The 13,802-nt window shown below is 37.6% G+C and overlaps 1 protein-coding gene across 1 annotated transcript in view; it reads right to left on the bottom strand.

Annotated features, from left to right (window-relative positions):
* Positions 1 to 13,519, bottom strand: part of LOC122088034 (SAP30-binding protein-like) — an 18,044-nt gene extending 4,525 nt beyond the window's left edge. The window contains exons 1-5 of the mRNA XM_042657174.1: positions 13,246 to 13,519; positions 12,144 to 12,559; positions 11,881 to 11,941; positions 11,120 to 11,373; positions 4,265 to 4,466 (exon numbers count right to left, since the gene is read on the bottom strand). Coding sequence (XP_042513108.1) covers positions 4,265 to 4,466; positions 11,120 to 11,373; positions 11,881 to 11,941; positions 12,144 to 12,533 — 907 coding nt within the window. The 5' untranslated portion in view covers positions 12,534 to 12,559; positions 13,246 to 13,519. The remainder of the gene's footprint in view (positions 1 to 4,264; positions 4,467 to 11,119; positions 11,374 to 11,880; positions 11,942 to 12,143; positions 12,560 to 13,245) is intronic.
* Between the last annotated feature and the right edge of the window lie 283 nt (positions 13,520 to 13,802).

The raw sequence follows: 13,802 nt of genomic DNA, 5'->3' as shown, positions 1-13,802 counted from the left end.
GGGGGGGGTTGGGTAGGGTGATATGTTCTACAGTAGAAAAGACAAGACTAAAAGAACACAAAACCAATTGGACAGAAACACAGCAATCCAAGTAAGCAAGCAATAAGGCGGAATATAGAAACTCAAACATTTCAGAATCCAACGGTCAAATGGGGCTGAGATTTGGATCGATTAGACCCCTCAGTATGCTAGTCAATCTCTCAAAAGAACAAGTTGATTCAATTGACGGAATCTTCTGTAACAAGATATAACAGAAAATAGAAACTTTATGTTAACAGAATTTAGTAACTCAAGAGAATGGTGATAAATCCAATCCATAGGTCAGATGACACTCAAATTCTGACTGAATGTAGGACCAATTGGGAGGTAAACAATATCAAAATATGAAGCCAATCCGATGTCTGGATTATCTAGAATATAGCTTGAACTCCTGCAGCCAGAATAAGTAACAACACAGAGAACTTGATGAATAACTGCAAATCAGTAAGTAAAAGAATGATAGACTAGCACTGAAGGGCAGGCAATGGAAAGGGAGAAAGAGTTGGGAGGAATCACAACCTAGGAATTGATGACTGTTAGTCTACCGCCCCAAACAGAGAAGTGAGAAAGAAACAGAAACTGTGGAGAGGATTCTATGTTGGAAACCTGCAGAAAACATTAATAGATGATAAATGTAATAGAACAGTAAATAAGAATCAAAATAATATGAAATTCCCTAGAGGAAGGCCACGGTAGGAGAGAGATTGCTCGCTGGAATCGAAGACTGTTAGTCCACCAATCCAAACAAAGGAGAAGAGAAGATGATAAAGAAGGTAGGGGAAAAAGAAGAGGATATCGCTTGGTTTCACCACCAAACCTAATTAGGGCTTCACAACCCACTAGTTCAATGTTTCACCACCTTGCTTGCACTTGTTCACCACAAGGCTGTTGCTCCATTCAAGAGACATTAGATTGAATGCCAAAACAATGGAGAGCGTCTCCATTTTTCTAATTATTAATTTGTGTAGTTGTAATCACTAGTTGTAATCACAAATAAGAAAGCTTGGGTACCAAGTAACCTACAGTCAGAAATATAGAAACTTCTAATGGCTAAAACCAAAAAGGAAAAGAAGAACATGGAAAATAAAAACTACTAAAGTAGACATTTCCCACATGGAACCACAAGATATCAAGTTCAATATTTCAGTCCTTGCTGGTTCGGTTAGTCACAGGCTGCAGGTCAAGAGAGAAGAAGAAGTTGCAGGAGAATAGGAGAAGTGATTCACTTGATCCCTCCTACATAAAGTTACTAATTAAACTGATGTTCCCAATATGCCCTCCCTAACAAATATATTCTCATATAAAACACTCATAAATACAATTTCATATGTACCCTTACACACCCTTGCAAATTACCATTCCAACTCCCCCTCAAGCTGGGGAAAAGATGTCCTGCATGCCCAGTTTGCCTAAAAGAGTATGAAATGGTTGAGAATTGATCCCTTTTGTCTGCTAGTTGTTCCCCAGTCTTTACAAATGGAGTACAGATACAGCAAGAGTCGATCTTATCCTTTATGAAGTGATGATCAACTTTGATATGTACTGTATGGTTGTGTTAAACTGGATAATGAGGTATACCAGATTTGTTATCACAATAAAGTCTCATAGGGCCATCAACCTTAAATCCCAGCTCTTGCACTAGTAGATTCAACCACAGGAACTCACAAACTTCATTTGCCATGGCCCTAAACTCAGCTTCAACAATTGATCTTCTGATCACTGACTGCTACTTTTTACTCCAAGTGACAGTTTTGAGACACAAATGTGCAATATCCTAATGTAGATCCTAAAAGGAGAACAAAAAGAATTTTACATGGTAGGAGGGATCTGATTGAAGGGAGAGAAAGAGAGGCAGGAGGAAAGAACAGCAACACACACAACAGCACAACTCACACCCCGTGGGTAAACCTCAACTTTCATTCAACAATCCATTCTGCTTAATTGTTGGTAAAATGTTTCCATATAAAAACCCAAAACAATCCTATTCCTATCCTGAAACCGAACTGAAGACAGAGTTCAAACTAACTTCGATTCTTACAACTGCTAAACAAGAATAAAATAAGGAATACAAATTAACAAAAACAACTCCAATAAATTTTTAATTTTCTTCCAATTAACCTTATGTATAAGTGCATCACTAATAGTACTAGAGCTATGGAACAATCTAAAGGTTTTCTTGCTTTCACGGGAAAATATTTTTATAGTTGCAGTATTTTGATAAATAGAAAGGGTAAATTGATAATGTGAGACTAGGGATTTATTTAAACTTCTGATTGTAAACAAAATGTCAGTTCAAGGAAACTTCTACCTGAATGTGGAGACAATCTACGATTCTACATAAACAAGTATTTCTTCAACTAAATATCAACTGTTTCTTGAAGCTGTTTCCATGTTCCAACATTTTCTGTCCTGAAAACAAAAGCAGATTTGGTTGAAAACCTTACCAAGAGGAAGAAGGTTTTCCCCTTGAATTTGAAAACTTAAGGTAGTGGATGCTCACTGATAACCAGACTACAAATTCTTGCAGAAATTCCTTACTCTTTGATTGGGTTGCTAGTAAAGTTGACCAGGTTGAAAACTTTAGTTCTTTGAATTTAAAGACTCTGTTGATTTTCTCAACCAATACCCCCCTCCCCCACAAAAAAAAAAAATTAATAATAATTCCAAGTTGATTTGCTATTTGATGAGCTCATCTACTCTCTTTGGGATAACATTTAAGAGTTGGTAGTTAATTGGATCCTATTGTATTGTGCAGAAATTTCAAGGCAAGAGGCGTAGATTAGATTAGAGTAATATTTTGACCTAATTTCTGGCATATGTACTTGCTGGTTTCAGTTTCTTTGTATTGGAATTATATAGGTTTGGTATTGATACGACTTGCTGGTTGTGTGAATGATTGTGGTTATTTCTACCTTTTAGTATGCCCACAGCGTCACAGATCTTGAGTTGGTTTTGCATCATTGAATTTTTAATTTAATTAAATGATCACTTTATCCATCACGATATATAAATATAAGTGTTGACATTCAACCATATCCTTGTCAAACCATTAAATTACATAAGAAAGATATGCAAAATTTCAGTAAAACACATACCAGCGTAGGGTCAAGGCGACTCAAGTGTGGAGGGGAGGTGCCTAAGCGCTTTGGCGATTAAGGCGCCCAAGTGTTATTTTTTTATTTTCCCTCTTTTCTAACATTATTTAGTATGCTACATATAACTTATATCATCAAAATCAACATTAAGCCACACCAAGTCATCAAAAATCAACATTTTGGGAAATATTCTTGTTCTCTAATAAGTTTGACTGGTCAAATGATTTTATTTTTACATGAGACTTTTTGTATTAAGTAGAGCACAAAACCAGCTTTCCAACAAATCTAAGATTGCTTAAATCCAAGTTGTATTGACAAAGTTATGTTCCGATCAGACTAATCTTAAGGTGCGCAAATACTGTTAAAATCGATGTCATGGACATTAGAAAAAAAAAAAGATTATTTACTGCACTTTTGGTTTTTAGTATTGTTTTATTATGATAAGATTTATGGAATTTTCAAATCTGAGAAAAAACCCCAACATTTGAAAGTTGAAAATCCCCCCTACAACCAAAAATCCAGTTTTTGTTCTTGAACTGGGGAGTTGATTTTTATCCTTTTGTAATTTTATTTTTAAATTAATTTATTGGATTTAAATAGGAGGTGTGCTTATTTATAAATTAAACAATATTTGGCATAAACAAGTGTCAAACCTGTTTCGATATCATTTCAAGGCACCTTGCACTAAGGCAACAGTGGTCTAGACCCCAAGAAAACCACTTGGACACCTTGACAACTATGTGTACCAGCTATTATTTCAAAGGGGTATTGTAGTTCTGTTCAAGATGAGACTGCTAGATATGACAAATTGAAATGTATTTGGCAAGGTCAAGTATAGAATGCCAAACCTATTCAGTTTTGCTATCCTAATGGTCATCATTACAGCATTGGGCTGACAATCCAACCCTGACATCACACATGAGATGTCCCTACACACACAGCAAAATAGAACAAAGAATAAAAGAAAAAGATCCAAGCCTGCTAATGATTCATCAGCCCATTTTCCTGGTGGCGACCATCACTTTAGCATCTTTGTAACCTTAAAGGAAAATATGATGAAGCATAAAGGCACCAGCATATCCATAAAAAACAGAAACAAAAAACAAGACTGTAAAAGAACTGCTAATGACCTAGTTCTTCATAGTAGTCACTTTTGTCGTATCCATGAGGGTCAAACACTTCCTTACAGAAGCAGGAGCCCAGCTGATCTATATCTTGATATCTCACTGCATGCAGCAAGAAGTCAGGGTTCCGATAGTCCTTCCTATTGCGCACTTCAGCATTGAAGCTCTTGCCAGCTCTCTTATAAGCTAGAAACTTATTTATTCTCTCCTGCAGTAACAGAAAAAGGACAAAAAGAATAGTATCAACTTACAGAAATTAAAAAATGTGTGTATAGGAACTTGAAGCATTTGAGTAAATTGAAATAATTGACCTTATCAAAGAGGATTTCGAAGGAAGCCTCAGTTGCAGATGGCGTGTATTAATTTCCAAAACAAGTACATTAAACAATTTTGAAATTTTCCAATATTTGATATATATATATATAAAATAAAAAAAAAAAAAAAAAAACTCTATTATTAACATTTTCTGGCATTGGGAATCCATTAGCCACCAGGCCAGTGTCATAGTTGTCACGACGTCTAGGCAACCCAAGGTGTTGGAGGGGGTTTGGATGCAAGTCGACAAAGCACCTAGAGGCCTAGGTGATGCCTTGACAACTATGCATTCGTCTTACATTAACGGGGAAGCCACTAATTTCTTCATTGTAATACAACAAGGTCAATATGGAACTTCTATCTTCAAATTTCATGGAAATGGTGGATGATCGGTTTATTCCTTGCCTACATGGTCTAATGCCGAACTAAACTCAAACAGGTTAGACCAATAAGGAGATTAGTGTGCGGCAATATCGCAGGAAAACTAGGAAGGATAAAGTAAAGAATGACCATATTAGAGCTAATTTGGGAGTTGCCCTGATCCATGATAAGCTCCGAGAAAACTGTTTGAGGTGGTATGGCATGTTCAACGAAGGCCTAGGTATGCACCAATAAGGAGGAGTGATCTCATTCAGATTGAAGAAGCTAAAAGAGCTAGGGGCAAGCCTAAAATGACCATAGGAAAAGCAGTGAGGAAAAAAATGCATAGTTTAGGTCTTGTTCCAAGTATGACCTCGAATAGATCTGATTGGAGGGCAAGAACCCATGTAGCCCGAGATTTTATCGATTTGTTGTGTTGTGTTCCTTCCCTTTACTTCTCACTTTTCTTTTTCTATGGATCCACATAGCCGACCCCATTTAGTTGGGATAAGGATAAGTCGTTGTTGTTGTAGTCCTTAGCCTCCCACAATTTTGACAGCAAACTTTGAAAGCAATGTGCATGCGTGAGAGAGAACAAAACTTGGTGAGATTCGGTGAGAGGCCATCTCCAAGTTGGTGGGAAACCAACATCTCCCTTCTTTCTTTCTTCTTCCACTGGTAAGCTGTTCTACTGTTAGTTACCATCAGTTTCATTATTTCTAATCCCAGTTCTCACCTTGTTTCTACCGAACTACATCTGACTTTTCTGTTCTGTTGTTTCAATCGCATACTTCCATTCCATTGGTCTGTACATGGTGCTACAGAATTAGAGGACCTTAGTTGCTATTTTCCAGTCATTTTTTCCTGATTTAGTAATTCTCTACTTCCTAGTCTGGTTTGCAGGACTCCTTTTATGATTTCTGGAACTGTTATTCACTGAGACCAATAATCTCTGTTCATATGCTGTGTCCTGGTTTTCTAATTCTGGTTTGGGGATAGTTACTGATTCTGTGACAGTGAGACAACTTCCAATCTAGCCATCGGTTGGATCTAGACCAGATTTTGATATATCGTTCAACAACTGATTAGGTAGATTCAACCAGCATTCATTCCCTATCTGAGAAGCCTGCCCTGAGTTCTAGAAAATCCTTTATTTCTAGTGTGTTTCTAGCCCCTGCGATTCTGGTTATTCTTGGTTTTCCTTGTCACTTGTGTTAGGCGATTAGGAATTCCATCACTATCCATCTCAACATCCTTCTCTATGTTGCTTCTTTGCTGGCCACCATTCATCACCATGCAACATAGCTGGTCCTACAGCTCTCTAATAAAATTAGCATTCAGTTTTAAATATATGTGTTGATAACAGCACACTCTAGAAGCACCACTCCACTTCATCAACCCCATTTTAATTCTAGAAAGAACAAGTTCCACTTTTATCTTGAACAGTGAAAATAACAAAAGCACTCAAGGGAAGAGGCAACAAGACCCATAGAACTTCGATGGACTCATGTTCAAGAACTAGAACCTTCCGATAAGAGGTCCTGAGTCAAAAGGACAGGAAAGAGTGAAAAGGAGCAGATATGGGACAAAGGTAGTATGTTGGGGTATAGGTGCAGTTTTGATACATGCAAGTAGGAGTCCTTGCCTTTTCGAGACTTTAGGCCCTTCCATGGACTGGAAGATAAATGATTGAAACTAATTACGTAATAAATTTTAAAGTCCCAAGACTCTCAACTATTAAAAACTTATTTAAAAATAAGGAACCTTTAACTACTGAGTTTATTTCAGTTACTTTAATGACTCGATAGAACCTTTTTCTTGGAGTGGTGATAATTTAAACCTAACTATAAAACTTACACTGGTCTCTTGGACATGGTCCCAAACCAACAAATTTTGATTAGGTACCATTTTTGGACTAATGAGATGTATTAAAAACGATGATGGTAGAGTCCTAGTAAGGGCTAAGGACATTATGAAGAGATGGGAAAAGTATGTCTACGATCTACTAAATTGACACATTTCGAGTAAGAGTGATGTAAATCGAGCTTGTAAGAGAAGGGGCCTGATGGTTCCTTTAAACCAGGTCCAATGTTGGACCAGCCAGCTTCCACCTTCGCTCCATCTAGCCAGCCCAAAAGTAAAGCTGGAAAACACCGTTCACGAGTTACTGCTCACGTGAACACTAACTAACCCCTGCAGATTTTGTTCAATGAAGATCTTCTACAACCAGCCAGCTGTCCCTTAATGTTGAAGAGAGAAGCTTCAAGAGAGGAATCCAGCAGCCATTGATTTCAGCAATTAGTTGTAGGATCTTTGTTTCCTTTTTTAGTTGTCTTGGTTGTTAAGTCAAGTTTATATGTTGTAAGTGAAAATCTCCCTTTTCAGCCCTAAAACTGCCCTAATTCTGTTGGGGTCTTGTTGGAACCTGCAAGAGAGCCACTCGACCAGGAGAACTTGTCCATCAGAGGTGTAAGAATAACTTTTGAAATCTTCCTATTTGACCTAATTTTCTGGCCTGCGGCTAGGGTACTGCTGTCCTGTATTTGTTGTACTGTTGGGAGGTATTAATATCATCAACTAGAGATTATTTGAGCATTGTTTGAGGATCCTAATTCCTAACTAGGGTTGGGTAGTTCCTACCTAGCCTTACATCAAAGAGTGGCCCTGAAGAATGCAATATTCATCAAGACACCATACGTGATAAATATATATATTAAAGGTTGAATTGCTAAAGTTAAAGAAGTCTTGAGAAAGATGAAAGTAGGCAAGATATCAGGCCCTGATGAGGTCCTAATATAAGAGGAGTATTTTGTTTAACAGTTAACCAATCTTTTTAACAAGATTTTGAACATAAAGAAAATGTCAGATGATTGGAGGAGAAGCACAATTGTTCTGATCTACAAAATAAAGTAATATTCATAGCTGCAATAACTACAGGGGAATAAAACTAATGAGTATTATGAAATAGTGGGAGAAGGTTATTGAAGCCCACCTAAGAAAAGAAACTACTATCTCGGAGAATCAATTTGGTTTTATGCTAGGCAGATTCATGACAAAAGCTATTTACTTACTCAGGAGGGGGTCATGGAAAGATTTTGACCTCACAGGAAGGATCTACATATAGTCTTATTGAATATTGACCAAGAAAAAGCCTATGATAGAGTCCCTACAAAGTTAATCTGACACATACCAGAGAAGAGAAGAGAAGAGAAGAGAAGGGATCGAGTAAATATGTAGATATAATTATAGATATGTAAGAGGATGTGGTGACTAGTGTGAGAACCGTGGGAGCGCAAGGAAGTAAATTTCCAATTACAATTAGGCTACATCAAGCATCGGCTTTGAGCTCTTTGTGCTTATCATTGATGATTTAACCAGGAACATTCAAGACGAGGTTCCGTAGTGTATGCTCTTTGTTGAAGATATTGTTTTGGTGGATGAGAGAAAAGCAGGGATTAGCGCTAAGTTGGAGCTATGGAGATTAACCTTGAAATCAAGAGATTTTAAGGTAAGTAGAATGAAGACGGAGTTTTTGATGTGTAACTTTAGTCACTACAATAGATAATAATATAGTGAAGATTAAGGAGAGAGAGACCGCAAAGTGATCATTTTAGGTATCTGAGGTCAACCATAAATAAAGAAGGTAATATAAAGGATGATGTTGTTTCACAAAGAATTAAAGTGGGATGGATGAAGTAGAGAGGTGCGTCTAGAGTGTTGTGTAACCGACATATTCCTTTAAAGCTTAAAGGAAATAGTACAATCGTTAAACACGGCATGATGTACGCGGAAGGCTAAATAGCTAAGTAGTTAAGAAGTGTCATATAGATAAGCTATGTGTAGCAGAGATGAGAATGTTGAGATGGATGTGCAGCAAAACTAGGAAGGATCAAGTAAAGAATGACTATATTAGAGATGATTTGGGAGTTGCCCCGATTCATGATAAGCTCCGAGAAAGTCATTTGAGGTGGTATGGTCATGTTTAACGGAGGCCTGAGGATGCACCAATAAGGAGGAGTAATCTCATTCAGACTGAAGGAAATAAAAGAGCTAGGGGCATGCCAAAAATGACCATAGGAGAAGTAGTGAGGAAAGACATGCATAGTTTAGGTCTTGTCCCAATTATGAACTTGAATAGATCTAACTGGAGGGCAAGAATCCATGTAGTCGACCCCATTTAAGTGGGATATTACTAACCCCCATTTAAGTGGGATATTACTGATTTGGTGTTGTGTTCCTTTCTTTTTACTTTTACTTTTCTTATGCTGTCTTGATCAAATCCACATAGCCAATCCCATATGGTTGGGATAATGCTGAGTTGTTGCTGTTGTTGTTGTACCATTTTTGGACTCCGGCCCCACTCATCTAAGCCAGGACCTGATGCAATTAAGATAGTCCAATTGGGACAATTTTGGGCCTAACAAGACTTATGCCCATGGTTTCATTCCATGGGTCATGGGCATTTATTTTTGGGTTATTGATGTAATGAACCTTTTTTATAAGCCCATACTTAGGGTCATAATTCTGAATATGCGATTTAATTTATTAGTTAGTCTAATCTAGAGTCCTATTTAGAGGGCGGGCCTCGGTGCAACGGTAGGGTTGCTCCATTATGATCTAGTGGTCACAGGCTCAAGTCGGGAAACAACCTCTTCACAAAGTGGGGGTAAGGCTGTGTACATTATGATCCTCCCCAAACCCCACAGTGACGGGGGCCTCATGGTGCACCCTTTCTAGTTAGAGTTCTATTTCTTTATTTATTTGTTATTAAATGTTTTAGTTAGGTTGGAGTAAGTCTAGGAGTCCAGCCTTATTTCAGTTTTGCTAGTCAGTTTAAGTTACCATATCAATTCAGGATTTGTTTAGGCATTTCATTTTTTGAGTTTTGAGTCTATTTTTGAATCTTCTATATAAGTTTGTAAGGGCTACAAACTTGTACACTAATTTGATCAATGAGATTTGGCTTCAGCCTGTTTTTACTGTTCTGTGATGATTCAGAACTTAGTACTGTGGTGATTGAGTCCCAGCGTCTTTTGTGGTGATTCCAATTGAGGCCTCTGGTGGTGATTCCAAGGTCATATCCCTTTTTTTCCTTCTTATCTTATTTCTAATCAAATACAGGTTATTCCATTCCTGCACCAGTTTCCATTATACTTCTGTTCTTAATTCATATTATTTTGTTGGCTGTTGTTTTAAATTCTTAAACTTCAGATCTGAATTCAATTAATCATTGTTAAGTTCTGTTTTCAAAATCAGCATTCAAAACCCTATTTTTAATCGATTTCAAGTAGTCCTTTCCACAGTAAGATTGTCTGAAATTTTCAAATTCTCAAATCTGATTTCAATTTTATTTCCAAATTTATCAATCGGATCAGACCTTTAACCCCTTCCTGGTGTCAAAATCTAATTTTGCCATTGGTTTAACAGAGTCCCATTGCATATCTGATTTCTCAGTTTCTTACCATACTTGAAGCAGTTTCTGGTTTCTCTTGTATTCTATTGATACTGTTGTTATTATTCTGATCTCTCTTGATTGGTGGTTCTATCCCATTAATATCTGAGATCGATTCCTTGTTCTGGAAACCCTAATTCTAGAATCCTTTCATTAGTAAGATACTTCCCTAATTCCGAATCACACCATCAGATCTGAACCATATTTTGAGGAATTGTTCTCCGCCAGAAATCTGAGGGTGGACCTTGGTGCAACGGTAAGGTTGCTCCATTGTGACCAAGTAGTCACGGGTTCGAGTCAGGAAACAGCCTCCCTGCGAAGCGGGGGTAAGGCTGTGTACATTATGACTCTCCCCAGACCACAGAGTGAGGGGAGCCTTGTGCACTAGGTACGTCCTTTTTTTGATTATCTGATTCTCTGATATTGAGTTTTCTCTCGGATCTGTTTTCTATTACCCTTCACTGCGATTCTGGTTTTTCAAAAGGTTCCTGGATTCCTAGGTCCTAGGTTAGTTAGAGCCTCATCAGGTCCGATAGTCAAGTAATCAGGTGACCACAACTCCATGCAAATGCTCTTAATTTGCAAAGAAGCAACTTAAGCAAAGGAGGCCTAAGGTTCCATACCACTTGATAATGGATGCACAAATCTATATTTCCAAATTTTGGTGTTCTTGCATACAAAAACATACTCAAGAAAATCCCCCCATACAATAAATTGTTGACAAAAATACTTACTTGGAGTTGCTCCGAACACTTGGCTTTTGGTGGCGGTGGGAGAAACTTTTCTAATGGATGAGCATCTATTGGTACATCTGTGGAAACCATAATAGCTTCCTCAACAACTGCAACTTCTGAGTCGACTCTAGAGCCATTTATTGAGATATTGTTATCAGATTGTAGTGTGGGCGGTTGGTCAGAAGGTTGAGGAGTTGTTTGAGTGTCTGTTAATGTCTGAACCATTCCTTGAGGTGTTTTCTCTTGGAAGTCACCTGCAAATGCAAATACATTTGCAAATGAGGAAACATATGGGGGAAATACCAAATTCCAATCCAAGAGTATTTCCAGCATCAATTAGCAACCAATGAATATATTAGTAGTGCAGTATCACCTAGTGAGACCAAACAAGACATTTTTCATTTATCTAATGGCCACCAATAATAATAAAATGAGATAAAGCTGGGAAAAAATAAATACCCATATCATAATTACATATTGTACTACAAAAGTCCTTCAGTATTGCAGTACACATCATGGCAACCAAAGTTAATCCATACAACAAACTGTTAAAGAAAGAAACACCAATAGTACCAAGCAAATATACCACAAATAAGGACACAAGAGTGACTGCAAAACAAACTGACCCTCTAAAATGCTTGCTCCTGGCCAAGAATTGGTTTGGCATTTAATTTATGAAAGCATCTAAAAAAATTCCTTGGAATAAGGTTAGAATCTGAAAGTATACTAGAAAACAGCAAACCACTGTAGGGAATACATACCATTTGCAGTTTGAAGCTCCTCACCAAACATGACACGTCCAGCACTGACTATTTCACCCTCCTGCAAATAAACATCATAAAAACAATGATAACAACGAAAACAATAATTTCCCATCTGTTAACATGGTGACGAATCAACATCTGGAAGGTTAAACTGAGAACAACCTTAACCAATCTCCCCACCAACTAGGTATGGTGGTATCAAGCAAACTGTAAAATTATTAAAGTCCCATACAAATAGAAAGACAAAAAGAACTAGTTACCTCAGCTTCAGGAGACATTGCGGTTTCATCATGAGCATAATCCACAATTGTGAGAGTTCCTTTTCTTGTCCTTTGAGCATCCAAAAAGGGGGCAGAAGATGGTGGTGGCTGTGATGTAAATGGTGGAGACTTTAGTAAAACCTGGGGCTGTTGTGGTGTCAAAGATGCAAACCTATCACTTTTTGGAGTTGAATCTTCAGTTGGGAGAGAAGCTTGAGACTGAACGTTATGGGGTGTAGCTTCAGGAGCAGAGTCTGGAGAAACTGCATCATCATTAATAGCATCTTCTCTATTGTCTTCCTCTTCATCAACATCATCCATGTCTTCATCTTCGTCATTGTACATGGATAAGAGGGCTATACCTTCCGACTCTTTCCTCTTTGACGCCATTGATGTAATGGGTTTTTTGTCCGAATCTGTTGATTTGAGTAGAATACAAATGAGGACCTTCTAGAGTTAAGAGGATCAGATGTTGGGGAATGAAGAAGCTCCAAAGGGAAATTAGATCAATTAAACTGACTGAATCACAAAAGTTAAGTCTGAAAATGATAGCGCTTGGGCCATTTACTTCATTACTCCTGTTTTATACTTTATCTGTATCATGGGCTCATACACTGGTAGGAAACCATTGATAAGGTCGAATATCCCTGCCTCACAAGAATCCATAATTGAACTCATAGTTCTAATGCCTATCTCAGATAACTAATTAAAACGGTTCCACTAAGTTTATTCCTAATTCTAATAACAGAAAAAATAGACTATTGAACTGTGGTTTTAGAATAATCAACTAAGTTTATTCCCTGCCCTAATATCACTAAATATATATTATTAAACAGGGGTTCCAGCAAATCAGTTCCAGTTCTCAGGATTTCTGGCATGGGTTTCCCGATAAATAAATTCCAGTTCTCCAGATTTATGGTATGGATTTTCTGATTTCTCCCCTGCTCTTCAGGACAATAAAAACAAGATACAAATTTTTAAATTTTACCAAAACTAAAAAATGAAGGGAAAAGATTCCACTACCTAAGGAAGGGGTAGAAATAAGAAGCTAATTCTAAGTTGCAGAAACAAAATTTTGGTATGGAGGGAGAGAAAGACTTACTAGCTCCAATGCTCCAACTCCGCTACAGAACACACAAGAGAGAAAGCGCGCACGAGAGAGAGAGTTCCTTATTCCACTTCTTTGATTGAGTTTCAACTTTAAACCATATCTTCTTCTTCTCTTCCTTCAATCCTTCGTCTCCTACTGTTCTGAACAAAAAGTGGTGTCGGAAAACTCGAAACGCAGCTTACTGGCAGAGCGATTGGGTTTTCAATTTTACAGATCGAACTGGGAACTCCCAAAATGAAGTTTTCCCCTTTTTTTTTTTTTTTTTTTTTTTCTGTTTCAAAGCTTATTAACGGAAACCAGAGTGGTTCGTGTAAAGGCGGTTTAAAACCGGTCGATTCGTCTTCTGATTCATAAGAACCTCACGAACCAGCGTGTTAGACACGGTTTTCCCTTGTTAGCGAGTTAAGGCCAGAGTCGCGAGCCCGACCCAAGTTACACCAGTAAAACCTTAACCATGTATCACAGTATCAGCTCATCTTGGTTAACATTATTATAAAGATAATAATAGAGAAGTTAGTGCCATTCTCTCTGCAAATAAATAGTACACA

This window comes from Macadamia integrifolia, chromosome 9 (assembly GCF_013358625.1).
Source record: "Macadamia integrifolia cultivar HAES 741 chromosome 9, SCU_Mint_v3, whole genome shotgun sequence".
Classification (NCBI taxonomy): domain Eukaryota; kingdom Viridiplantae; phylum Streptophyta; class Magnoliopsida; order Proteales; family Proteaceae; genus Macadamia; species Macadamia integrifolia.
The sequence above is the reverse complement of the archived record's forward strand: the minus strand, read 5'-3'. Positions and strand labels throughout refer to the sequence as shown.